This window comes from Canis lupus, chromosome 9 (assembly GCF_003254725.2).
Source record: "Canis lupus dingo isolate Sandy chromosome 9, ASM325472v2, whole genome shotgun sequence".
Lineage (NCBI taxonomy): Eukaryota > Metazoa > Chordata > Mammalia > Carnivora > Canidae > Canis > Canis lupus.
Genome location: NC_064251.1, coordinates 51,450,008 through 51,477,697, shown reverse-complemented (window position 1 = coordinate 51,477,697; position 27,690 = coordinate 51,450,008). Strand labels below are relative to the sequence as shown.

Below are 27,690 nucleotides of genomic sequence, written 5' to 3'. Positions count from 1 at the left end.
GAGGTCCTGGCTGCCTCTGAAGCCCTCGTGGATCATGGTTGCTTGGGGGAAAGCGGGGCCCGTTTTGGAGTGTTGGCCCTCGGGACAGCACGTGTGCCTCATGGACGCTCTTTCCTTCATTTACTAGATATTAAGCCCCCAATGATCCCAGGTGTTTGGGACCCAGGGGAGAAGACGGTCTCTGTGTCTGTCCCACGCAGTGGCTGGCGAGCCGTCACCTCCAGGCCACCTGTTTGTTTACCCCAAGGGCCCCAGATTTGAAAGATCCATTCCAGCATGCTGCATCTGTTAAATAATAATGAAGTCATTTTAAAGGTTTTTGGAACGAGCATGGCATAAATAAAACAAGAAGTTAATTCATTTTCCCATTTTTTATTGATCAAAGGCATGTCAGCTGCCAGTCAGAGCGTCTGATCGGCAGCGCGGCCCCAGGCGGTCAGGGTTGCTCCAGTGGGACGGCGTGCGATTTGTCACGGTGAAGCACAGCTTTAGTGCCGCTCGTTGAGACACTTTAGGAACTCTCTGCCACGTCTGTGGAAATTCGCATATGGAGGACCGCCCCCCCGCCCCCAGAAGAGCAGGGGTTGTAAAGGCTGAGTCCTTTTGTGTTGATAGCTGGGGTCTCCCTCCTTCCCCCTCCAGAGCTGTGGTGTCCACGGGTCTCTCTGCAGCAGGCGGCGTGGGGAGGGTGTTCATCTCCCCCATGTCCCGTTGGGGTCCCCTGTGAGCAGCGAGCCTCACACACATACCATCTCCTGGAGGCCTTTGGCCGCCTCATCTCTTCACACCCCCACCCACCTCTGAGCAGCAGCTTTGAGGCTGATAGTGAGAAGCCAGCAGAGGTGTGGACGGAGGGCCCAGGCCACCTGGGCTGTGAACTCTCCCCTGCTCCCTGGCTGACTCTGTCCGGGAGGGAGGTTGGCCCTGCGTGTGGATCACAGGGCCCTGCAGGGGCCGTTGGGGGCCTATCCCCTGCGTCCACTCTTCCAGGCTATGACGTCACAGGGAAGCTCTGGGAACAGGGACTTCAGGATGTCCTGAGGGTGATGGCCCCAGGGTCAGCTGGCCGTTGCTAAAGTGAGGGGCCCAGATCCTAGGACTCAGAGGGCAGGATTTTCCTTCTGTGTTTTACAAGTGGAAAGACAGGCATGGAGAGGACAGGTGGTTGTTGAGTCAGAGCAGCCAGGTCAGAGCTCTTCCTACTGGACATGCCCACTGCGGGTCTGGAGATGGGACTCTGGGGGCTGGTGGGCTGGGGATGCCAGCCGGGGCCCCTCCCTGGGGGCCCAAAGGGAATAGCTTTTCACATCAGTGGCAATTTCCAGGAGCAGGTTGGGGGATCTGGGGAGTCCACCTGGGACTTTCCCTATGGGGCCCCAGCTTGGCTGGGTATCACTGCTGGGAGCAGCAGGCCCCTGTCCCAACTAGCAGGGTGGCCGTGGGACTTCCCCTGGGACAGGCCCTGTGACAGGTGGAGAGGGCCCCCCTGAGAGCTCCCCTCATCCTCACCAGTTCTCCAAGCCTCACTTTGTCTGTCTGTGGAATGGGGTCATCACGTTGCACACCTCATAGGGTCACTGCAGGTGTTGGGTGGGTCTGTGCACTGGAGCACATCGGCATGCTGCCCGCCACACCGTCAGCACCCATCCCCGTTACCTCCTTCCCTCCCTCCGTGGACTCTTTGCTCCGACTGCCCATCCCCAGCAGAAGCCTGCTAACCAGGTGGCTTCCCCTCGTGGGCCTCAATTTCCCCTCTTGCACCTGCCTCTCGGTGCTGAAGTCCGGGAGCAGCCCCTGAGGGAACGTGGGGACAAATCAAAGCCCCTGGCACTGGGCGTACGTGTTGGATGCCGGGTGGATGTGAGTTCTGGGGGCAGGGTGTCCGATTCCCCACCCCAGCCCACCCACCAGGGGTCACGGGAGAGGCCACAGGGGTAGGTCTGAGGGCTGCCCTACCCCGTGGCCAGGTCCTCCAGGTCACTCCATGTCTCCCTGTGGGGCAGATAATGTCTCCGATCGTAAGAGAAGCAGCCGGAGTGGACCAGGAAGCCTGCCGCCCGGGATGCCCCAGGGCCTTGTAGCTCAGACGTGGGGTCATGGCTCCCAGGGCCGGCCTTGCCTCTCACATCCCGGATCCCTGCACTGGGCTGGCCTTTTGAGGGCCGAATGACAGCTGACAGAGGACAGCAGGCCCTGTGAGGCTGGTGGGGGCGGCTGGGCACAGAGCTTGTGTGTCCTCACTAATCTGATTTCAGCCTGACGAGGGGGTGGGACAGAGGGGTCAGGAGTCCACTGCATGGGCGGCCCACTCTTGGCAGCAATGGCCAGGGCCCTTCCTGCAGGCTGGGGCTGGGGGCTGGGGGGGGCGGGGTGGTGCCTTAAACAGACCGTGGTGGGGTGGGGGCAACCACTCTGGGCCGCTTGTCGCTTGTCAGGAGGCCAGTTGTCCTGGGACAGACCCTTGTCGTGGTCACTTAGCTGGACTTCCGGGGCTAAATGTGAGGCTATGGCTGCCCCTTCATTAAGGGCCTGGTGGGCTGAGCAAAGGGAAGACAGCCCCTCACCCCCGAGGCCACAGGGACACAGCCCTCGGCCAGGCCTTCTGTGGCCACAGGACAAGGATGATCAGCTTCTGGCCTGCACTGGCCACCGTTTGCACCTCCCTCTCCTGCCATCGCTCATCCTGTGGCCGGGATGTGCCTGCAGTGTCTTCTCCCCATCCTGCCCTTGGGAGTTTCTTTGCCAGAGTCTGAAGCTGTCCCTGCTGTGAGCAAGGGACCGTGAGCCTCTGATGGGCCAGGCCTCCTCCCTCTGCCCTCCTGGCCTAGGGGCAGTGGGGATGGAGAGGCCAACAGCCAGGCGAGTGCACGCGAGCTGCAGAAGCAGCAGGCCCGCCGCCCCTGCTGAGTGGAAAGGGTTGGGGGCCAGGAGTCTGGATGCAGGGCCGGCCCTTCCTTGCTCTGCTCCTCTCTGTGTCTGGCCAGTCCCCTAACTGTAGGACGATGGAGCGGGGGGTGACCGTGTGTCCCCTCATTCCAGGCATGCCAGCTATGAGAGGGACGCTTGTGCGAAGCACACTGGACAGTCGGAGGCCTCAGGACTCAGGGACACCCTGTCCTCTCTGAGGCCTTTCACTGCTTCACGGCAGGCAGATGTGGGTTCCAATCTGGGCTCCACCTCCTTCTGCTTGGGAGCCTTATTTCCTCTCCTGAGAAATGGGGTGAATGTTTGTAGGATGGGGAGTAAAGGCTCCACGGCAGAGCAGCAGAGCCTGCTGGGCATGGGGGAAGCTCTCCATGAGGATGCCTCTGCCTCCACCTCCGAGTGGGGCCTGGTTCTGCTGCGCCCCCTCCCTGGGGTCTGAGCCTGTCTGTGCCTCAGTTTCCTGGGGCCAGCCTTTTGTTGGCCTGGAGCTGTGCGGGGTTCAGTCCAGGAAGGTTGGGGCTGATGCCATCGCTGGGGGAGGGGCCAGGCAGGCAGACAGTGTGCCCGCAGGGCAAAGGGCGCCCGCCTGTTCTGAGCCCCGAAAGGAAGCCTGGCCTCCCCGGCTGCGATTATGGTTAGGAGCCATGTAATTAACTCTAAAAATGGGAGGCCGAGGAGGACACAATGTGGGTGCTTAGTGGAAATTGGAGCCGGGTGATGCTCGGACAGCAGCAGGGCCAGGCCGAGGCTGCAGGGCGGGCAGGACCTGGGGGTGCGGCTGGGGAGGCCTGCTGGTGCCCACAGTCTGGGGGGATTCAGAGCCACGGAGGCGTATCCTCACACTCTGGGGCTGGAAGGCAGGTCGAGGTGTGGGCCTGGCTGTCTTTCTTGGGGCCCCTTCCCCCTTCCAGCGGTTTGCTGGCCATCGCTGGCCATCCTCGGGGTGGGAGTGCCCCCAGATTCTACCCGTATCAGCACGTGGCCTTCTTGTTGGGTCTGTTTCTCTCTCTCTTTTTTTTAGTTAAATTTTTGTTTTATCACAGGGTTGGGAGAGGGGGAGAGGGAGAGAGAGAATCCCAAGCCGACACACTGGTGAGCCCGGAGCCTGACGTGGGGCTTGATCTCACAACCCCGAGATCGTGACCTGAATCAAAACCAAGAGTAGAATGCTTAACCAACTGAGCCCCCCAGGGGCCCCCCAGGTTTACTATTTTAATCATTTTTAAAAAAGATGTTATTTATTTATTCATGAGAGACACATGAGAGAGAGAGAGGCAGAGGGAGAAGCAGGCTCCATGCAGGGAGCCCAATGTGGGACTCAATCCTGGGACCTCGGGATCACACTTTGGGCCGAAGGCAGACTTTCAACCATTGAACCACTCAGGCATCCCAATTTTAAGCATTTTTTTTAAGATTTATTTATTTATGATAGAGAGAGACACAGGAGGAGGGAGAAGCAGGCTCCATGCTGGGAGCCCAGGCTCGCACCCCGGGCCAAAGGCAGGCGCTAAACCACTGAGCCACCCAGGGATCCCCAATTTTAAGCATTTTTAATATGCGTACAATTCAGTAGTATTAGGAGCATTCATGGTGTTTGGTCACGATCACCTGTCACTTCTAGAACTTGGTCATCGTCCCAAACTGAAGCCGTCCCTGGGTGACACGGGCTCCCCAGCCACCCCCACCGGCTCTGTGGTTCTGCCGGCCTCTGTGAGCCTAGCTATTAGGGTGCCTTGTGTAAGTGGACTCATCCCGTGTCTGTCCTCTTGCATCCCTGTGCTTCAGAAGCATCAGATCCGACAAGACAAGACTGAGACGCATTTTTGGCCCAGACCAGCCGCTGTAGCAATTCAATTTAAATTAATTAGAACACAAGTTAAAGAAATGTAGTGTTTCGGTCCAACTGGCCTCATTTTGAGTGCTCAGTGGGCACGTATGTCTCGGGGCTACCATGTGAACAGCATGTGCACAGAACGCAGCTGTCCTTCCAGAATGTTCCGTGGGAGCATACTGTTGTGGGCTCGAGGACACGAAAGGGTTATGGCCACTGACATCATGGGACCTGAGGCCGGGATGTTTTTTGCTGTTAGGGCATCGTGGTTGTCATTTACCTATTGAAGAAATGTGAGTAAGTACGAGGATGTGTGGGATCCGCATTGACCTGCTGGTGTTGGTGCTCTGACTGTGGGAGGGGGTGTCCTCGTTCTTACAAGCACTCAGTTGTTCGGGGATTTGGGGGTACAGGGGCGGTGGTTTGCTCTTGCACATTCAGAAACACTGTATGCACACAAAGCCAGGGAGTTTGCATGGTCTGTGACCACTGACAGCCCAGCTCTGGGGTGCGCGGTGGACACTGCCTTCGGTCCAGGCAGGGGTGATGCTGCTCGGTTCCTGCTGGGCCGGCTGTAGCTGCCGATCCTGGCTTGTCCTTGTCTCCCATCTGTCCCTGCATCTGCATTTCCAGCAGCGGCACACACTGTGCAGGTCTCGCTCTGTCGAGCCCTCGGCCTCAGGGAATGGTTAGTGATGAGGATGACCACTCTGAGGTTCAGAGACCTGTCGGCCGTGCATGCTGCTGGCCTTGCCCTGGGGATGCCCTTGCCAACTGCACTGGGTGGGCGCACCACTCTGGCACCCCCAGCGCTCACTGTGCCATCTGGGTACCCACCCAGGCGCCCAAGCCAACTGTCCCTGGTCTTGCAAGTGGGAATCAGTGGACAGGACTAGAACTTGGGGCTGGAGCCACTCCAAATCCTGCTCTTCAGGCCACCTGGCCTGCCACCCCCGTGCGTCTTTACCAGCATCTCCTTCGTGGGGACTGCAGCCCGCGATTCTGTTCAGCCTCCAACCCTAAACTTCCTGCCCCAGTTGCTTTGCCAAGCACAGTGAGTGTGGGAGCTCAGATGTCAGGGTACTGGGTGGAGGAGGTGCCCTGATGATGCTCTGGGAACTCTGGCCCCTGTGGGTCCTCTGGCCTCCCGCCGTGACTGGGCTCCACAGCAGATGGCTTCCATGGGGGTGGCTCCTGGCTCTCGGTTAAATAACCGGGGCAGGTCTGTGCCCAGGAAGGTGGTGGGTGTGTGTGTGCGTGAGTGTGCATATGTGTTCATGCTCTGTTTTTGCTGACTCAAGACCAGTGTGTTTCCAGTCATGATCGTCCATGCAGGGTCCTCTGGGCAGGGGTGAGGGACAAAGGGTCATGGGTAGTGGCCAAGGTGAGCCGGGGGCGCCCGTGATGTCCGGCCCAGTGGGACTGCGAAGGTGAGGGAGGCTTCCCGGGCAGGGCTGCACGGTCTGTGCCGGCTCCTGCATCCAGCATCAGCTACCATTACGGCCACTCTTCTTACAGACCCTCTGTGCTCAGTGCCCTTCTCTTGTCTTTCTAGTTCCTCTGCCTGAAGAATATCCGCACCTTCCTCAAAGTCTGCCACGATAAATTTGGACTAAGAAACAGCGAGCTGTTTGACCCTTTTGACCTCTTCGACGTCCGAGATTTTGGGAAGGTGAGTGGTCTCTTCCCCTGTATCTGGTGGCAGTGGCCAAGCGCCCACCCAGTGCAGGGTCCAGACGGGACAGGCCCGGCCCCTTTGTGCCAGAGCGCATGGGCCTTTCCACCCTCGGGTGGGCTCACGACACCCAGGGTGTGGTCAAGCATCGAGAACCGAGGAGGGTGGAGGAGAGCGGGGTGTGGACTCGGACAGAGCTCCAGTTCATGACGGGAAGTGGGGCAGGTGATGGGCCCGGCTCCTGAGGGTTGGGTTGAGATGATGCAGGTACATTTATCATGGCTCATGAGAGGAGCCATGGTGATTAGGCCTGAAGCAAGCAGAGCTGTCTCTGGCTCTGAGCATGTGTTGGGCAAGGACGGGGTGGTTACCTGAACCCCAAGCTTTCCTGGAGGTGATCCCCTAGGCCCATGGCAAACGACTCCAAAGTCTCCCCATGTTCTCAGACGTGTCACCTGGTGACTGTCCTGCAGAAACCCTGCTGGCGCAGGCCAAGGTACCTGAGGCCAGGCAGGTATAAGGTCTGAAGGCTGGCAGGGGTTTCAGCTCCTGGGTGAGCTGGCTTTGTGCTGAGCCCGCCTTCATGGCGACCGGACATGTCAGGTGCCATCTGAGAGCACGGCAGGTCCCAGGTCACTCCTTCTAAATGGCTGGGCTGGGGACCATGGTAGCTTTTGATGGATGGAGGCTGAGGAGGACCTCATTCTGTGCTGCCCGTAGTCCGGGTGGTGCCCCGTGTCCGTGTGCTCTCTGAGGCTGAGAGAGCTCCCCAGGTGGCTGGCATAGGCACTACCCAACAGCCGCTTTCTGGACGACCCGACGAGCCAGTTCCTACCTGCTGATGGGAAATAGCAGAAGATATTTACTGCTTAATTTATCTGAGGACCATTTTCGGGGCCTGGGTGTTTGAGGAAGTGTTCTATGAATACATGATTTATGAGACGTGTTGGGGAGGGTGTGGGGATTTTGTATTTGCTGTGGCAAATGGTGAGAAGTCTGTTCCAAGAGGAGAGCTTCCTTAAGGCGCTGCGAGGTGTCACATTACTGTACCTAGGACTTTCCCATGAGCCACCTGGCCTGATGGCACTATCCCCTAGTTCTGAATTCATTGGAAAGGAGATCCAGGGACTATCCGGGGGCCTGTCCCTATGTGATCACCACTTCGGGGTTTCTGTTCCCCGCCCGAAAGTGCTCACCCAAGTGCCTGCTGCTGCGGCGACCCTGTGGGGACTGCAGGCCACCGTGCTTCCCAGTGCCCAGGGGCACATGTGCTGGGCGGGAGCACCATGCAGGTGTCCTTTCCTGTAAGTGGGCTTCTCAGTTCCTGCAGGGCTGCTTTCCAGTGGATTGGATCTCCTCTCCCCATTCCTCCTTCTGCACAGCAGTGTCCTGGGCAGGTGGGGACCCAGTGGATCTGAACTCTGGGAAGGGGCCTCCGGAACACCCACGCGCCCATATGCACGCACTCTTCACTCGTGCACACCCGCAGTCATGCACATGTCCTACCTCATGCACATACGTGCACACTCGGGAACATACAGGCATGTATGTACTCATGCATTGAACGGCTAATTAAGCATACGGAGAAAAAGGATACACTGGCCAAATTCGTTTCTTGGCTGGCGGTTAAAATGCGGATGATCCCGTCTATAATTCCACTTTGGTTTTGATTTGCTGCAGCTGAATGCAATGTAAGATGTACATAAACTTGGATCGAGCTCTCAGAATATGACCCACCAAACTGCGTGGCCACGCAGCTCACAAGGGGGTGCCCCTCATGCTCATCAGAGGTTCCAGTGGAGCTGCTTGGCTCCGAGGATGTCCCAGCTGCAGGCAGAGGGGCTGCGTGGAGCCGGCCTCTGGTTGCCCACGGCGCACTGGGACGGTCGCTGGCCAAGCGCTGCCTCTCTGTGGCCTCTGCTGAGAGAGCCCAGGAGTGTACCCAGGCTTTGGACCGGGAGCCACGGCGGGGGGCGTGGGGAATGGAGGTGCTGTGATGCCCCAGACCTGAGTGCTGAGCTGCGTGTGGGGGCTTGGTTCGTACCCTGCTCGGAGCAGTCTCGGCTTTCAGAAGAGCAGGGCTCGGAGAGAGCTCCCCCATCCCACCTCTGCTCTCCACGTTGTGATGCTCCAGGTGGACTCCTTGAAAATCTGTCCCTGCAGCCTGGCTGGATGACATGGCGGGTGCCACGGTGCTTCTGACCTCCGTTTGCCTGGCCGTGGAGGTGGTGAGGAGCCCTGCCCTCTGTAGGTGCTCCTGAAATGCTGAGCTTGTGTCACTGCCCCCCCCACACTCCCCCAAACCCCCCAGGTTTGGCTGGAATGGAACTAGAGCCTCAGAGATCTCAGGCCTCTGATTTTTTTCCTCTTTTACTGATAAAATAAGTTTACATTTTTTGGAAAGACAGAGCCAGAGCGCTGAGCACATGGACTGTGGACCCTTGTAGGCTGGGTTCGAGTCCAGCAGGTAGCTGTGCCCAAGTGACTGACTCAGTTTCTCTGAGTCCTGCTTGCGAAATGGTGGCAAGGACACCACCCTCCAAGGTCTGCTGAGCAGGAAGTAGAATTGTGTTTGTGGAGCACATAGCACTAGGCGAATGTCCCCGGAAGCTCGCCTCCCTTCTCATTGATCCTTTGACCTCTTGTTGGCTGTGTGGGAGCCACATAGGAGCCACGTGGGGCTCCAGGCAGAGCCTGACCTGCCCTTCCTGCCCCGTCCTCCCCATCCATCCGGCTAAGCGTCCTTCTCATTGAGCTCCTCCTGCCCTGCACATGTTTCTTACCAAGATAAACTTTGGTTAGTACTTCCAGGCCAGGGGCCAGCGGAGGCTCAGGGTGCTGGTACATGCTCTCCCCGTGGGGGGCCACTGTCCCAAGTCTGTTTTGCTTGGCTCATCCGTCCTGATGTCCAGGGATGGGATACAGAACACAAGCAGAGCCCCAGTGCTGGTGGCTGGCCTGCTTTCCTTGGTACCTACCCAGACATGGGGACCCTCCCACCGCTGGAGTGGGGCGCTGTGCAGGGCGCCCCAGTGCATGGGGAGGGCAAGCTGCTGGCAGGCTGCTGACGGGGAGCATGGCTGGTTCTTTATTCAGGTGTTATCCTCTGAGATGGGCCTGGCAAGGAATTCCTTGTGCACAGTCCCTCTGGGTACAGAGACAGGGTGCAGGTTCTGTACATATCATCAGGGATGTTTGCGGAAGTTTCCCACGGCCCCGGATTCGCTGTTTGGCCTCCAGCAGCTCAGCTGGGACAGCATGGCTGTTCCAGATGGGCCTGGTGGTTCTCACTGATGTCAGACCATGAAGACGAGACCGCTCCCTGACCCCCGCTGCTGGCCCTGGAGCAATGAAAGTTCCAGTGGGCAGGGAGGCAGCGTCTGTTCCACTACTGGACACAACACTCTGTAGGGTCAGAACTGACCCTTCATCTCCTGGGTGGGTGAGGCCAGGGGGTGTTAAAGGATTGAGGTCTAGAGGCAGGTCTCATTGCTGCTGACCGGAACCTGCCTAGAGCCCGTGAGCCTGTGTGGAGGGTGAAGTAGAAGCTGACTCTGGGGAAGGGGGTTAGGACTGGCTGGTGCTGGGCTGCCCCGGCCTGGTGTGCAGGGCCAGGGCCTGGAGGGGCAGGTTTCTTTCTCTCTCCTCGCTGGTTGTCTTCTGCTTACGGTCATGGGATTCAGGAGTGGAAAGGATCCTTATGGAGTAGCTGGTTAATTAGTCTCAGGCTGCTTTAGAAATTTCGAGATTTTTTTCCCTTTTTTTGGGGGGGGGTGGGAAATTAAGGTTTGTCGTATTGGGATCCTGTCCTTGTCCTGGTTTCATTGTTCTTTTTCTAAATAGCTACTTTTCAGCTTTCCATCCCCCAGTGTTGTTGGGAGTCCTTCCTTGGGGAGAAAAGGCATCTGTGCATTCATTCATTCCTCCGTCCACCCACCCACCCACCCATTTGCACACCTGTCTACCTACCCAGCCACCTACCCATCTACCTACCCACCCCCCCCAGCCAGCCAGCCACCTACCCACCCACCCATCTACCCAGCTACCTACCTGCCCACCTATCCACCCATCCACCTACCCAGCCACCCATCCATCGACCTACCCACCCACCCAGCCACACATCCATCTAACCATCCACCGATCCATTAAGCACTTAATTTACCATGTATTTGTGAAGCACTCACTATGCTACAGATAAAATGGAGAGAAAGTCTTGCATGGCCTTTGCCCTCGAAGCAGACACCCAGATTAGTTCCTGTGCTATTGATTGTACAAAGGAGGCTTTGGTGGGGTGGGCAGGTGGACCCCTGGAGACCCTCGAGGGCTGTGGGAGCCCTGGGTGCAGCCAGCCACTGAAGGCACGAGTCCTGCTCACTAGGGGAAGCCAGCCAGGTGCTTTCCCGCCTGAGCCTTCTCTCGTGTGGGTTCTGTTGGGGAAAGTGGTGGAGGTGGTCAGCAGGACAGAGAGGGGTTTCCTGTCCACTAGACCGGGGTGGGGATCCAGACTTGGCAAATACAAAGCTCCTCGAGCTTTCCTTTCTGCAGAGATAACATGAAGGCGGTTGCCTTCCTGCTTCCTGCTCCTGCCATGTTCACTCCCTTTCCTGGGCTTACCTGCAGGCTGCCTTCCTCCCCTCTTGGGGGTCTCTGTCCAATCTCACTACTGAGAGTGGTGGTGCACCCCCTTCACTGCCTGCTCCCTCGGGCGCAGCCCTTCCCCTGTCTAAGCAACTCATACTTTGTCGGTTTGCCTGTCACCCTCCACCTCCTGGCCGTGGGGACTTTGGTCACGTCTGTCTCCCAGGTGTCTGGGGTCGAACCCGGCATGCCAGGGCACCAGTCTGCCTTTGCCCGAATGTGTGGCTTTTACAGGAGAAGCCTGGGAAGCCTCTGTTGGGGACTTGGAAGGGGCCCTGGTGTCCTGGGTGGGTCAGCTGCCCTGCTGGAGCCTGGGGAGACTGGGCATCTGATGACCTTCCAGGAAGGACCTACCCCCGGGGTAGGACCCATTTCCAGTGTGTGCTGCCTGGGATGTGCAGGTGCCCCTGGTCAGCTGAGCTGTCTTAGCCTCCCTTTGGGTGGAGCCGACGACCCTAGAGGAAGATCTGTACACCCTCTGACAAGTGGGTTTAATTCCCCGATTGATTATTCATGACATTTTCTAGCTTCAGATATTTTAGAGGCTGTGAAAGCTGGCCCTCAGCAGGGCTGGAGGGTGGACCCACAGGCCGCTCCTTGGTTTAGTGTGGAAGCTGGGCCTCATCGGGAGCCCCGTCTCTGCCTCCCGCCGCATGCCCCGTCTTGTCCTCCTCCTGCCAGTCGCAGTGGCTTGCAGGTGCGGGACTCCTTCCCGGCTTCCTGAGGTCCACAAGCTCCTGCCGTCCATCCTTCGGGGACCTCATCAAGTAGGGAGGAACTGGGGCCCAGAGAGAGATGCGTCTTGCTTGGGCCCCACAGCGACAGTGGAACCGGGGGCCTGTTTGGGTCCTGCTGGCAGAGGTGGGTTCTTGGGTATCCTGCCGCCCCCTCCCTTCTGCCAGGTGAGGCAGCTATGTGCTGGGAGCCCTGAAGGGCGGGGAGGCCAGGCCAGTGTGGAGGCCGGCGGGACAGCGTGGAGGCTCAACGCTGTCTGGAGAGAGGCCAGAGAGGACTAAACAGGAGAGAGCTGGCTGTGGGCTGTTGAAAGACGCAGGGCAGCAAATGCTTATCTTTGCACATGAAGGTCAGAGCAGATGTGGATGATTCCCACCTGCAGTGGGTTTCCAACCACGTTGGGTCTCTCAGGAGGCTGGGAGGAGGCAGGGAGGGCAGGGCCTGCCGAATCAGAGTGAGCCTACTCTTACCTGCTTTCCATATAGCATTTGCCTGACTATTTGCTTGAATAAAGGGCTCCCAAGAGGCTAAAAATGTAGTCTGAGGGGATCCCTGGGTGGCTCAATGGTTTGGCCCCTGTCTTCCATCCAGGACGTCATCCTGGAGTCCCGGGATTAAGTCCCACATCAGGCTTCCTGCATGGAGTCTGCTTTTCCCTCTGCCTGTATGCCTCTGTGTCTCTCATGAATAAATAAATAAAATCTTAAAAAAAAAAAAATGTAGTCTGAAAGCAGTGGTCCCTTATAGCCCAGGACCTCCCTCCCCAGGATTGGGGCTCTGGGGCACAGGCCTGGTCGCACCTGTGGGATGACGGGATGATGTCCTGGGTGTGGGGGGCAGGGGCACGTAGAGCCTGGATCTGCAGCCCCGCCCCATGCCTGCTTGGCTTCTGTCTCTAGGACACAGGTGCCCTTCCTCTTCTCTTGTGCCTTAGTTCCAGCCCCTGGCTCTGCTTGGCACCCTCATCTGTCAGCCTGTCTGTACCCCCACTTGGTCCCCCCGGGGGTGGCAGGCCTGGCCCACACCCCCCAGGGCCCAGGGCAGGCATCTGCCCACTGAGCCCCTCAGCACACACCTCAGCACCCCAGCAGTCTGCTGGAGTTGGCCCACGAGACGGAACTGGCTTGCTCTGCCCTGCTGTCCCGCTGTGTGTTCCTGCGGTTGCCATAACCCCCTCTGCACCATCAATACCTCCCACTGCTGTTCTGGCAGGGCTGGGGCTTCTAGAAGCTGGGTGAAAGTGGGGCCACTGAGACAGCTTTCAGGGCCCCGGACGGAGTGGGGCCCAGACAGCCCCGGGCTGGGTTCAGATGTCCCCTCACCCCCTTGGGCCGTAGTCTCCCCATCTGTAAAGTGGGTTTGCACCGCCCCCAGAACTGTGAAGTAGGACCTGGCAGGGTGTGGCTGTGCGTGCTGCTGTCGGAGCCCACAGCCCTCAGGGCGGTGCCCTGTCCCCACCCCTGCTGAGCAGGTGGCCGGTGGCCTTGGCAGGGGGCAGGGTGCAGCCGGTGGTTCTTGCCACCACCAGCCTCACCAGCCTGTGCTGTGTCAGCCGCAGCAATGATCTCCCTTCTTAGCATCTGCAGCAACGATCGTGTCCCCGGGCGCTGTCTGGTTGGGGGAGGAGGTGGCAGGTGGCCTCGGTATCGATCGGACACCCCTTATCGCTGCACCCTGGCCCCGCGCCGCCTCCCGTGTGCCCTCCTGCCTTCCTGTGTGTTCACCCGTGTGTGGAGTGTGGAGGCCTCTTGGACACGGGCGCGGCGGGGATGCTGCCTGTGGTCGGCCAGGCCCTGGCCTGCGAGTTGGCTGCACACCAACTGAGGCCATGGGGAGTGGGAGCAGCCTCCCGCCGGTGCCTCCTGTTACCTGCTGGCTGGTGGTTTGGACCGCTTGCTGGAGAGGGGGAGAGCCCCCGGCACACCTGCAACACTTGGGTGTGCCCCCCACGTACGCACATGTACGCTCCCCTGCACGCACCTAACCTAACGCAGGTGCATGCGTGCATCTGGGCGGAGTCAGAGAGGCCCTCCAATGCTGGCCCCGCTATTTCCTGACCCGTGGGAGTTCCAGATGTGACTGGTGGCTGCCGCGGCCTCCATGGTGGCATGTGTGTGTGTGGGGGGTGACAGGCCATGCCCTGAGGGGTCTGGGCCTGGCCCCGGTGTGGGATGGTCAGGGCCAGTGTGTGAGGCCAAGGGGCCCCTGCCTCCAAAGCCCCGGGCGGGGTCCCGGGGAGGCTGTGGCATCCAGACCTGGCTAGGTGTCTGAGAGGGGCCTTGACTGAGGAGCAACCACTGCTTGTTGGCGCCCTGCTTGCTCATGGTTCATTCTGGGGGGAGAGGACTCGGGGACCTGGAGTCTGGGTGCGTGTGGTGGCAGCTGACACACCTGACAGGCCGGGGATGGGGTGGGGAGGGTGTGCCCAGGCCTCGCTGCATGAAGGCAGGTGGCTGCTTGCCGGGTCTCAGTTTCCCCATCGGTGAGCCCCCGTTGCCTGGATGCCCCATTGGTGGTGCTTGTCAGGGGCGTGCCTGTCGTCCCCGCAGAGGTCGGGTGGGGGTCTGTGTCATCCTGTCTCTTGAGTCTGCTTTACCCGGTGTGCCCCACCCAAGTGGCTGAGAGCTTGCATTTTCTCAGCTCAGCCTGGCGTGACTCATGTGTGCATTTTTGTCTGTCCGCAGTTAATTAAATATTAATTGGTTAATTGTTTCTCCCCAGTGCCCTGAGACATGGTTTCTTTTGAAGCCTTGACAGTTTGATGTTTGCAGCAAAAACTGCAGAACGGACTACGGCGAGAGGGAAAAAGTAGCAAAATGTGAATAATTAATGGTGACAAGGTGTCCTTTCTTGGCACCCTGGGCGGCCCTTCTCGGGCAGTATTGGTTCTTGCAAAGGCTCAGAGGGGCTGTGGCCGTCAGGGACCAGGCACTGGCAGCAGGGTGGGGTTTGGGAATGGGGGGCGGCTCCCCTGAATCACAAGGAGTGTGGAATGACTGTGTTGGGGGAGAGGCCCCGTGGTGGTTCCAAGAGCTGTACCCCCCCCCCCCCCCCGCCCCAGCAAGGGTGCAACACAGGCTTCCCACCCTCTGTCCCATTCAGGGATCAGGGAGTTTGGGTTGGAGCCCTCGGCTCTGTATCCTGGGTGGTCCATTTTGACTTTCATTCTTTATTTTTTTATGTATTTTTAAAATCTGCTTTCTTTTTTTTTTAAGATTTTATTTATTTGAGAGTGAGAGAGCACGCATGCATGAGTGGGGTGGGTAGGAGGAGCAGAGGCAGAGGGAGAAGCAGACTCCCTGCAGAGCAGGGAGCCCGACGTGGGGCTCGATCCCAGGGCCCCAGGATCAGGACCTGAGCCGAAGGCAGATGCACCCACAGAGCCCTGGTGCCCCAACTTTAATTCTTAAAAAAATTTAATGTGATAAAATGGACATAACATAAAATTGATCATTATAACCATTTTTTTTGCATGTTCCAGTGGCATTGAGTGTGTTTGGGGTGTTGTGTGCGATCCGATCGCCATGGTCTTGTTCACAACTGTTTCGTCACCCCAGAAGGTTGCTGACTCCTGTCTCCCATCCCCCATCTCCTGCTTCCCGTCTCCCATGCTCCAGCCCCTGGCAACCACCCATCTATTTCCTGTCTCCATGGATTTGCCTTTTCTGGACGTTTCCTACGCATGGAATCGGATCACATGTGGCCTCGTGTGTCTGATTCTTTCACTCGGCATCCATGTCCAGAGCTCACCCACGTCGTGGCACCTGCCGGAATTCCATTCTTTTTTTTTTTTTTTTTAAAGATTTTATTTATTTATTCATGAGAGACACAGAGAGAGAGGCAGAAACACATGCAGAGGGAGAAGCAGGCTCCCTGTGGGGAGCCCAGGATTACACCTTGAGTCAAAGGCAGACGTTCAACTGCTGAGCCACCCAAGTGTCCCCAGGATTCCATTCTTTTTGAAAGGTCGAGTAACAATCTGTTGTGCAGACACACCCGCTACCGTGTACCTGTCAGTCATCTGTGGATGGACATTTGAGCCGCTTCTCCCTCCTGGCTATTGTGAATGGCGCTGCCACGGACACAGGTGTGTGAATACCTGTTTGAGATCCTGCTTTCCTTTCTTTTGGGCATCGGCCCAGAAGTGGGATTGTGAATCCTATGGTAGTTCCACATTTAGTTTTTTTGAAGAACCGCTCTGATATTTTCCACAGTGGCTGCACACTTTGCATTCCCACCAGCGGGGCACAAGGGCTGCAGCTTCTCCACATCCTCGCCAGCACTGGTTAGTGTGTGTGAGAGAGAGAGAGAGAGAGAGAGAGAGATAGCCACCCTAGTGGGCGGGAAATCATATCTCACTCTGGTTGTGATTTGCATTCCCCTCGTGGTTCATGATGTTGGGCATCTATCTTCTCTTGTGCGTATTGGCCATTTTTGTGTCTTTGCCCATCTTCCAATCAGTTCCTTGTTGTTGAGTGGTAGTAGAAGTTCTTTATATATTCTGGCAATTAACCCCTAAGAGGTCTATGATTCACGGGTACTCTTCTCCCATTCTACTCTTCTGAGAGTATCCTGGAATGTGTAAAAAATTGTAGTTCCGATGAAGTCAGATGTAGCTGTTTTTTCTTCCGTTGCTTCTGTTTTTGGCATCCTGTCTACAAGTCATTCCAAATCCAGTGTCATGAAGCTTTTTTCCTACGTTTACTTCTGAGAGCTTTATCATTTTATGACATTTAGGTCTTTGGTCCATCTTGAGTTAAATTTTTTTATTTATAATAGAGTTTTTAAAAAGATTTAACTGGGGACCCCTGAATGGCTCAGCGGTTTAATGTCCACCTTTGGCCCAGGGCACGATCCTGGGGTCCCGGGATCGAGTCCTGTGTTGGGCTCCTGGTGTGGAGCCTGCTTCTCCCTCTGCCTCTCTCTCTCTATCATGAATAAATAAATAAAATCTATTAAAAAATTAAAAAAATAAAAAATAAAAGATTTAACTAATTTATTGGAGAGAGAGAGCAGAGAGAGAGAGAGTGAGCAGGAGAGGGAGAAACAGACTCCCACCGAGTAGGGAGCCTGACTCAGGGCTTGATCCCAGGACCCTGAGACCATGACCTGAGCTGAAGGCAGATGCTTCACCGACTGAGCCCCCCAGGTGCCCCTCGAGTAAATTTTGTATATGGTGGAGGTCACCAACCATGTTTTCGTTTGTATGTGGACACAGTTTCAGTTTTCCCAGCACCCTTTGTTGAAAAGATTATCCTTTTCGCGTTGGACTGTCTCAGTACCCTTGTGGAGAACCATGTATTCGAGGGAGGGGGAGTGTTTGCTTCTAAGCCAGGGCTTCCACGGGAGCGGCAGCCAGGAAGGCCCTGCGCAGAGCAGAAGGAGAAGCGTGCACCGAGTGGACACATCTGCTGGTTTGTCTGAGAAGAGTCTGCCCGGCCAGGCCCCGCTTTGCTGCCTCAAGGTCCCCATCCTTAGAAGTCACCCAGCCCCAGCACCATCCCCTATTTGGGGCGCTTGGTCCACTTAGCACCTCTGCTTCCCCTTCCCGGAGTGTGAGCCCAGGCAGGTAGATGTCTGTTCCTGGAGTCACGGCTTTGCCAGAGCCAAGGGAGGAGAAATGGCTGGGTGGGCATGCTTTCCCCTAGCTCAGGGGGCTGCCCTCCCCCCCTCCCAGGAAGAGGGGGAGAAGGTTCCAGTGGCTGCAGAGTGAACTGACGCCAGAGGGGGCCCAGGTCCCTCACCAGCCCTGCATGGTGCAGGAGCACCGGGGCCCAGGGTTCGTGGCAGCCAGAGCCCTTTCTGACCCCGTTTGATGTCTGGTGGGCATCAGAGACGTGCACTTGCCTGCCGTCTCCCACCCGCTGGACCTGCCAGTGCTGAGAAGCACTCAGGCCGACTGCTATGCACAGATGTCGTTAGAACAACCCTCACGTCCAGCGCTGGTGGCTTAATTTCCATGAAGAATGAACATCTTGGCCGACGGGCTCTGTGGAGATTTGTATTAATCGGCGGTTGATGGCTTGTTCTTGCTCAGGCCCGGGGCTTCCTCCCGGCGTCAGCACGGAGCAGGTGCAGCGGGAAGAGCTCATGGGAAGGTGGCTGGGCCAGCTTTGAAGTCGGGGGGCGAGGGGGGGTGGCTGGCCTCCGGGAGGCTGAGCGCTCACTCCCAGATGAAGTAGGGGTCACTGGGTGCCTGATAGGAAGGCTGCTTGCTGCTTCTTTAGGGACGGCTTGGCGTATGTGCAAGGAAGATGTGTTTTTAAATCTTTTTTTTTAATTTATTTATGATAGTCACAGAGAGAGAGAGAGGGGGGGGGGCAGAGACATAGGCAGAGGGAGAAGCAGGCTCCATGCACCGGGAGCCCGATGTGGGATTCGATCCCGGGTCTCCAGGATCGCGCCCTGGGCCAAAGGCAGGCGCCAAACCGCTGTGCCACCCAGGGATCCCGAAGATGTGAAAACGGGTGGAAGCAGCTGAGTCTGCAGACCAGAGGGCCCCGAGCATGATCAAGGCCGCTCCCTCGCTGGTCCTGCCATGACTGGGACCGTACCCGGCCTTCCTGGGAAGGAGCGCCCCTGGCCTGGGCTGTGTGGACTTCTTGGGTGCGGCATGGCCTTGTAGGCACGGTGGCCGTCATGGGGCCCTCCTGGAAGTGAAGTGGCTGTGACCTCAGCCCTGGGGGCTCCTGGCTGCCCGCTGTGGCCTGGAGAGTGTGGACAACTTCCATCCTGGTCTCATGCTCCGTGTGGTGCAGGTTGGGGCAGGGAAGGTGGGTGCTCTAGGGTCTCTTTAGACCTGCTAGATGTTACCGCCAGGAAGGGATGAGCTCAGAGTGGAGCCTGGTGCAGCCTCATTCCGTCTGTGGGGCTGTGGAAGCCAGGGGTCGGGAGGTGCGTCCTGCTGTATGTGGGCTTGAGACCCAGAGGCCGGTGGCCATAGAGTGAGACTCCGCTGTCTTTCTGGACATTCGCTGTCCACCCCCCGCCTCTTTCCTCCCTCCGTTCCCTTCCTTCTACAGCCACCCAGGGCTTGACCCCCTGGAACAGACCCCACAGCCCTGCTCTTGTGCTGTGTGCTGTCTGGCGGGGGTTAGGGGGCCATCTTCCTCGCATCTGGGAGCTTGAAGGCTGAGGGCCCAGGTTATCAGGGGACCTGCGGAGTCCATGTGGCTGGCTTGTGCCCCCAGTATCCTCCTTCCCCTACTCTTAGGTCTGCATGTCTTCAAATATCACGCAAACGAAGCCAACGACACTTACTAAGTAATTAGTTTTCACATTTTTAATTAATGAGAGGCTAATTATGAGCTACATCTCCAGTTAGGGTTTCGGATCCACACCTGGTGGTGGGGCCCCACGTGGAGGGTGCACCACCCAGCTGGAAAGGGGGTGGGTGTGAAGTCGGGAGTTGAGTATGTTCGGTTTGGGTGTGTGCGGGGTACTTGGGGGCCATGGGGACGAGGACCCCAGGTAGGGCCCCGATCCGTGTAGAGGACACAGCCAGTCATCACTGGGCACTGTGGCAGCTTGGCAGCATGGGGGCCAGCGGGGAGGGGGGTGGCGGGCAGCAGCCCCAGCTCCAGGCCAGCCCAGGGCTTCTGCGGGTCCTGGGGTCCTGGGAAGGTCAGCCGGGGCGCTCAGAGGGCAGGCATCTGGGAGGAATGGTCCCCACAGCAGGAGGCCGGGGCTGGGAGCAGTGGGGCCTTAGTTGCCTTCCCGCTGAACCCTCGTTGAGCGATGGGGACATGGGCCTGCTTCGTGGCCCAGTGTGGGTCCAAGGTAGAGTCTGGCCTTTGTCTTCCGGCCCCAGGAGTCCAGGCCCTGGGGGGTGGGAGGATCCCCTCACCCGTGTGAACTGCTGCTCCTGGATCTCGGGGGGCCACTTGGGCAATTGGGGGGGCTCGGTTCCTGGCGGGAAGCAGGGTCCGTCCGTGTCAGCGGCTCATGGACCCATGCAGGGGCCCTTGGGTGTCTGGGGCCTGAAGCTGGCGGGAACCGATTCTGGGGTCAGATGAAGGGGGGCAGGGCCTCTCACCTCTGCGCCTGGGGATGCCAAGAGCGTCCTGCTTGTCTTGCTTCCCTGAGACAGACTGTATCCATCTGGCTCTGCGCTCCGTGCTGTTTCCGGCTTGCATTCCTTCTTGATCTGAGACTGAAATATTTTAGCTGGTGGCAAAAATGGCTGAGTGCCCTTCCTCCCTCCGGAGATGGGAGGAATGTTCAAGAGGAATCCAGTGTCCTGGCACCTTTCCTCAGCGAGCGGCACTCTGTGACCGTGGGCTAGAAAGGCAGGGGGCTTGGCCCTCCCTCTGGGCTGCTGGGGATGGGGAGTCTGGGTGCCTGGGTTCTGGGAAGCCCCTGCCCACGGCTGTGTGGCTCTGGACAGGTCACAGCGGGCAGTCCTGTGGTGCTGTGGGGTCTGCTCGCCCAGCCCCGCTGGGCCCTGCACTGGTCGGGAGGCCAGGGAATTGCTTCGCTTCCAGTGGCCTCTGTTCCTCGTGCCTACCTGCTTCGCAGGTTGGCCGTGAGAACTCAGGGGAAGGGTGGCCATGGTGCTCCTCCCATGGAAGGTTCCAGAGCCGGCACAGGGCTGGTTTTACCCTCTGGTGGGCAGTGGGGGAGCATTGGAAATGCAAAGATGTGGCCACAGGGAGGCTGGAGAGGAGGCGGCCGTGTCCAGGGCAGCTGTAAACCGCGGGAGCCGCAGGCGGGCCACTACGGGGCCTGGAGGGGAGCGCCAGGCGGTGTAGACTCGAAAACACGACTGCTGGTCTTAGGAGGCCGTGGCTCCCAGGGGCTGAGGACAGGCTGGCATCACACATACCCGGGTTTGGGGGTACTTGGTCGTGCTATGAAACCTGGCTGGCCTCAGTCATCTACGAAATGGGGATCCTGGGGGGAGTGAGGTACCGTGCAGGAGGGGTGCGCTCTGGCTGGGGTTTCTAGATGCTTCCTAGTGATGGAGGTGGCCAGGGTCAGCGTCTGGGCATGGGTTTGCGGCACCTTAGAACACGAGGCCAGGATGGTGACGCGGCAGGCTGTGTGCCACGGCGAGGGCCACACTCCTCCCCTATGTAAAAAAATAGTTTGCTGCTGCGCTGGAGGCACAGGTTCCTCTGTAACATTTCTAATGGTTTCCCTATTAATTTAACTGGTGGAAATCACACTGAGATGTCTTTCGAGTGGAAAAGGAGTGATGTCCTAATACTGTGGGCATGTCATTAAGAAAAGCAAATTAAATCATGTTTAATGGTGTTAGAGTCTCAATCACTTTGGAAGACGGAGCCAGCGAGGCAGGGAAATGAGAGGTTGTTGACGCCCTGCGGGAGGGGCCCGGGGAGGGGAGCACCTGGGGGTGCTCGCGGGGTGGGCAGGCAGCTGGGTGGGATCCCGCCTTTCACAGCACCCGGTAAGTTCTCTGTCTCATGGGCTCAGTGTCTGTCTGCAGCAGGGGTGGGGCTGCTGCCGTGGGCTGCACGTGTCCCCCCCAGAGTCCCGTGTCAGGGCCTAACTAGGGCCTGAGGTGGAGGTGAAGGTGTGGGGATGCGGGAGGTGGCAGGCTGGAGCCGAGGAGCGGGACCCCAGAGGCTGCAGTGTCCCTCCCTCCCACCCCGTGAGGACACAGGGAGGTCACATCTGGGAACCAGGGAGCGGCCTCACTGGATGCTGACTCTGTGGGCGCCAGGACCCTGGACCCCCAGCCTCTGGAGCCCACTAGGGCCGGGTCCAACCAGCCTTTTCTGTCTTCAGGGTGCTCTCTTTGGGGTTTTGGGGGTCTGTCTGGGATAGGGAGGGGGGCAGAATGAATGGCTGCCGTTTAACGGATGCCTGAGTGGGCAGGTTGCTCCCTCCCTGAGCTTGGGTCTCCCCATCACGGAAGGGAGGGTGGCACCTGCCTCGGTGGGCTTCCTGGGCACACCTGAACGTCAGAGTCAGGTCTGATTTGTTTGGAACGGCCGCAGCCCCTTTGAACAGTGTTTACGTGTTCGGTGGGGCCACTGTTTTGTTTTTGTGTTGCTGACAGCTCTTTGGAGAGTATTTGTTTGCCACTTGCTGGAAATGTTAGCTCTAGCTCTTGTGAACATAAAAGACCTGTCTTGTGGAAAAAAAAAAAAAGAAAGAAAAGGAAGAAATGAGTTTTCTCGTGGTAGGTGTTCAGTTCCCTGATATGTCATAAAAAATATTCAACTTGATATTCGACCATTAGGGAGTCATTCCTTTGACTTGAGGTTGCTGTTAATGTCGGTAACCCAGTAGGCTTTACGCTCACTCGGCAGCGCTGGGGGCTTTGCTGGATCCTCTCTGGAGAACAGGCTCTGATCAAGGACGGAGAGGGTGTCGGGCGCCTCCAAGGGGGGAACGGCTGGGGCGCAGGACGCAGAAAACCGGAGCGCTCGGGCTGGCCCCTCACCCCAGCCCCGGGCAGGGAGGGCTGGCCCCTGGCTTGCTTGGCTTTGGCGAGGAGACTTGGGCAGCGTCACTGAGGGACGCAGGGGTGGGGACTGCGGGCATGAGGGCCCCCGTGAGAGTAACAGCCTCACTGCCCACCAGCCCCAAAGCGCAGGGTGTCTTAGTGTGGGGTCCCCTGTCCCCTCACATTTGATGGGCCCAGAGAGGTAGGGTGACCAGCTGCGGGTCGCACAGCAGCCGATGGCGCCACCTCCACCTGACTGCCCCAGTGCCTGCACACAGAAGGCACTTACTAAATGCTTAGTGTGACTGGAAGCGTCCAAGGTGTGCGTTGCAGGGGAACCAAGTTGCGGGTGGTTAGGAAGGCAGCTGTCCTTGGTCCCCGGAGGCCTGTCCCGCAGCGTCTGCCTTGTCCCTCCCTGGGGGCCCTCTCCCCGCTCCCCTGCTCTTCTCCCTTCTCTTCTCTCTCCACCCCTGCTGTCTCACCTGCTGCTGAGACCCCCTCACCCGCCCCTGCTGTCTCCCTCACACTTGCCGCTGAGACTCCCCCCACCCACCTCTGCTGTCTCCCTGCACTTGCTGCTGAAACTCCCCTCACCCACCCCTGCTGTTCCGCCCCCCCCACAGCACTTGCTGCTGAGACTCCCCTAACCCGCCCCTGCTGTCTCCTGCCCCGCCCCCCCGCACCTGCCGCTGAGACTCCCCTCACCCGCTCCTGCTGTCTCCCCTGCACCTGCTGCTGAGACTCCCCTCACCCTCCCCTGCATCTCAAAGCACTAAAGTCCCCTTCAGAAATCACACGGTTTCCCAGGACTGTGTGGCCTGTTGGGCGCAGATAACAGGGCTCAGCAGTGGGGCAGGTGTTGTTGCTTGTTCCAGGCTTGTTCCCCACCCCCTGCCTTTGTCAGCACCCACCCCCACCCTCAACAGGGAGGGTTTTCTCTCAGGAGAGAAGAATCACTGTCAGCATTCAGCACCCGCAGTGGCTTGGCTGGCAGTTCTCTTGTCCCTTTCTTCTGCTTATCTTCTGGGAGGGAGCCCCGCTCCTGTCAGGAGGGAGAGGCATCTGCCACAGGAGCCCTCCTGCCCTCATGGGCTCATGGGAAGGGAAGGCAGGGTGTGCGTGTTGTGTGTGTTCGTGTGTATGTTGTGTTTGTGGTCTGCACGTGTGTGTAGGTGTGTTGTGTGTGTGCACGTGTGTGGTGCATGAGTGCGTGCGTGTTGTGTGTGCCGTGTGTGCATGCGTGCGTGTGGTATGTACACACGTCATGCACCCGAACACGTGTTGTATCGTAATGCACACCTGTATGCACATGCACGTGCTGTGCAGCACCTGCGAGTTTTGCATCCTCAGCGTTGGGCTTGTCTGAGGAGATCAGGGGCTCGTGGGGCCTCGTGCTCTCAGGGAGCTCTGCAGCGCGGGCAGGGCCTCCCGCCTCGTGCATTTCCTTCAGAAGGAAGCCCCTTAGTGTAGCTCCTGTGCTTGTTGGGAGAAACCTGGCTGGATGCCGGCAGTGAGAGCCCGCGGAATCCTGGGACACGCTGAATCCCCTTGAAAACCTCAGATTGGGGGGCAAGATGGCTGCAGGAACAGGTTGCTGGTGGTGACCCCATCCCAGGACACAGGAGGCAAGGCTCGGTGCAATGGAGTCCGTGTGCCCTGCCCCCCGGGACTGTCCTGATGTCACAGAGTCCATGAAGACTGGGCCTGGGCTGTTTCCAGGTCGGGGGGCCCCTGAGCGGGTGCTCCACTGTTTGCAAAACACTGCGGTATTTGTAAGGTTCACAAACACAGCACCTGCTTGCCTCCTTGCACCCCTTCCCACCTGGGAGCCCTTGGCTGTGGGGACCCTGATGCTCCTTGGTGGTGGGAGGGGTCAGGCGTGGCAGTGGGGGGCTGGCATCAGGCTCTGGCATCAGGTCTGTCCCAGACCCCCAGACCCATTTGTCTCCTTTGTTGAGTAGGAACAGAGCTCTGGTGACAGACATCAAGGAGTGAGTGCCGGCCTCTCGCCTTATTTGGGGGCTGAGTGAGTAGTAGAGTACACATAGCATCAAACTTAGCATTTTAACCACTTTAAAGTGATTCTGGGATGCCCGGGTGGCTCAGTGGTTGACCTGCCTTCAGCTCAGGTTGTGACCCTGGGGTCCTGGGATCAAGACCCACATGGGGCTCCCCACGGGGAGCCTGCTTCCTCCCTCTGACTGTGTCTCTGCCTCTCTCTCTCTCTGTGTCTCTCCTGAATAACTAAATAAAATCTTTAAATAAAAATAAAATGTGTAGCTCTGGGGCTTTAAATAAATTCACAGTGTTGCACAATCATCTCCACGGTCCCTTTTCAGAAGGTTTCCATCAGCCCTAAAGGAAACCCCAGATCCCCAGCAGCCCCCCTTGCCCCCAGGCCTCCTGCCCAGCCCCTGAAACCACCAGTCTGCTCTGGGTCCCTCTGGACCCGTCTCTTCCGGACACTGCATGGAAATGGAATCCCATAGCCTGTGGTTTTGGTGTCTGGCTTCTCTCACTCAGCATGACGTTATCAAGGTCCATCCACGTGGCCGAGTGTGTCAGTATTTTATTCCTTTTTATGGCCAGATAAGATCCTCTTGCTTGATATGCCACAGTTGGTTTGCTCTCTTGCCTGTTGATAGACGTCGAGGTGGTTTGGCCACTGTGGTCAATGTGTGTGAGGATCTGTTTGAACACCTGTGTCCGTATCTTTGGGGTGCATATACCTTGGAGTGGCATTATCGGGTTCGGTGGTGATTCGAGGTGTAATTCATCAGGCCGTGGTCTCTGTTTCTGCCTGAGTGGACAGCCCGGCCACCTCCTGGGGTTTAGGGTCTGATGTCGGCACTCGAGGAAGGTCCATGCAGTGGCGGGGGGCTCCGGGCAGAGGGCTGTCCTGAGGGACCTGCCTGGATAATTGTGTTCTCTCTCTATTCTTTTCTATCGGGGTCCCTGTCCCTGTGTCCCACTCCCCCCACCACTCCCTGCTCTCCCACTGTCCACTGTGGCCCTCTCCAAATGGCAGTCTTAGCCGCCACATCTTTGTGACCAGCCAGGGGCCACCTGTGGCTTGTGGATGTGGTCTCTGTGTCTCCCATCCAGAATCTGAGCATCTGGGTGGAGCCAGGCATTGTCCAGCTCTGCGGTGGCTCTGCTGGGGCGTCTGGGGACAGCAGGGATACCAGAAGGATGGGGGCGTGGATACAGGAGGGAAAGGAGCCTGGTCAGGGAGGATCCGTGCATGTCCTTAGTAGCCATTGGGTCCTGTGCACCTTTGACCACGGCCAGCAAACCAGGTTGGGGTGGGGAGCTGGTGGGGGTCCCTGGACCAGCTACGGGAGCTGGAGGTGGCACGGGGTGGTGTTCACAGCTGGCAGGTGGGGAAGGAAGCTGACGGGGATGGGTCCTGTTAGGTGGGAGAGGGTGCTGGCCAGGATCCCCTGTGCGGGCCCACTGTGTGTATCTGTGCTGTGAACCGGGTGCCGAGGGGCCGCTTCCGGTTGGCCCTGGGTGGGCTTGCCGCTGTCACTGCAGCTCTGGCTCCTCCGCGGCCCGTGTTGTGCAGGCCTCTGTCCGCACCTTGCCACTACTGTGGGCCCCTCCTGTGGCCTCCACTGAATCCTTGGTCTGCTGTCTGCTGGCCCTGACTCCAGAGCACCAAGCAGCCTGCTGTCTTCCCCAGGGCCCCAGGCTCCCCTGGTCTCCTTGGGCCCCTCTGCTGGCTCCCTCCTTACCGTTTTCCCTGTCCAGAGCCTGAAGGGCATCTGATGTGGCCAGAGTGGTGTCCCAGGATGGCTAGCCTCCCTGCCCGGCTCTGTCCTCCCAGAGGCTCCTCCTTCGGGTGCCACTTGGATCTGTCGGGATGGCTCTCAGCAGGGCCACCTCTGAGTCTGTGGAGAGTTGGGGCATGGGGAGGCTCCTGGCATCTGGTGGGCAGTGCAGGGGATGGCCCCTCGACATGGGCCACGTAGCCCCAGAGTCCAGTGGTGAGGACTGAATTATGTCCAGGCCAACCCTACCCCATGAGCCTCTTCTGCTGGCAGCTGTGGCGGTTTGCACCCGGGCCATGTCTGCCCTTCCCCGGCCTGTCTGCTGCCTTGCCTCTGCCTGCTGCTTCCAGCCTGTGCTTGAACCAATTCCAGGTGCAAGTCTGACTGCCCCGCCCTCCCGGCTTAACCCCCCCTTGGATCGTCTCATACTCTGAGGAATGGCCAGCATCCCCACAATCATCATCACGGTCCAGGGAGCCCAGCCTTGCTGTCCTCAGGCCTATCTTACTTTGTGTTGTCCCCCCTGCCTGGTGCTGCTGGCCTCTTGTCTCCTCCATCAAGCCAGGCTACTCTCACCCCAGGACATTTACACTTCCTTGTTGCTCTGTCTGGACTGTACTTCCTTCAGACTGCATGGCCTGACCCGCACCTCCTTTGGGTTCTCACCACCGCATTTACCCTGTTCTTACCAGTCCTTCCCCTATGCCCTCGTGTCCTCTGCTGTGTTCCCTCTAGAACCATACTACTAATTCACATCTGTCTCCTCCTCCCTGAGAACACGGGTCCCCCAGGAACAGGGCCATGTCTCTTGTCTGTTTACAGATTTCAAGAATCAGCAGCACCTGGCACATAGTTCCAGCCCCGTAGAGGTTTGTAGAACGAATGAATGACGGCTGACGAGGTCTGTCCTGTGTTCCCCAAGTACACGGGGGCGTCCTTCGAGGGGCCTGGCTCTTACTGAAACACGGCTGGCGTTTACCATCCCTTCTCTGGGCTTGTTAAACAGCTCCACAGCTCCCGGCAGGACCGGGAGGGACTGGGCCCCGGGGGCTCGCATGCTGTCCCTGGACCTAGGAGGCACGAGCAGACCCTTTTACTGCCACGCATGCCTGGCACTGGAGCCCAAGCTGCAGTGGAGCATCAGTGCCACGTGGACGGCCACTGGGTGCCCCTCCCGGGAGCTGCCAGGCACCCGCAGGATCACCTGCACCTCACTCTCTGTTTGCTTGTGCTCGCAGAGCAGCTCAGCAGGCTCCGGCCGGGCTGCCCCAGCGTCTCTGGAGCGGCGCCTTCAGAGCCTGTGGTTCCCAGACGATCCCTGCTGGGACTGCGTGCCGCCATCGGGGTCCGTTGGTGTGTATGAGTGGGGGGGCTCTCAGCGCCATGAGGCTGCACCTGTGCGGGGTCCTGAATGTTGACCCAAGCCCCTGAGTGGCCCGCAGCATATGCCCCTCCTCGATGGCTTGCAGACCTCGAGACGACAGCGTCCCTCCTGGATTCTTGTTTTTTTGCAGAGGTCGTGTCTCAGGAGCAGCCAGGTGGACAGGTAGCTAGGGTGAGACGCGGTGGGGCTGGGGTGGCAGGGCTCCGTGCCCTCTCGGGGCCCGCCACCCTCCCAGCACCCCCAGGTGCTCGCTGCTCCGTGAGCTCTCAAACCCCACAGTCAGGGATTTCGTGGAGGCTTCGGCTTGATGCCCTC

The 27,690-nt window shown here is 58.5% G+C and overlaps 1 protein-coding gene across 7 annotated transcripts in view; it reads left to right on the top strand.

Moving 5' to 3' along the window:
* VAV2 (vav guanine nucleotide exchange factor 2) overlaps positions 1 to 27,690 on the top strand; it is a 168,385-nt gene that overhangs the window by 26,172 nt on the left and 114,523 nt on the right. For all 7 annotated transcript variants that reach the window (XM_049114365.1, XM_049114367.1, XM_049114366.1 and 4 more), the window contains exon 2: positions 6,312 to 6,428. In XM_049114365.1, the coding sequence (XP_048970322.1) occupies positions 6,312 to 6,428 (117 nt within the window). The remainder of the gene's footprint in view (positions 1 to 6,311; positions 6,429 to 27,690) is intronic.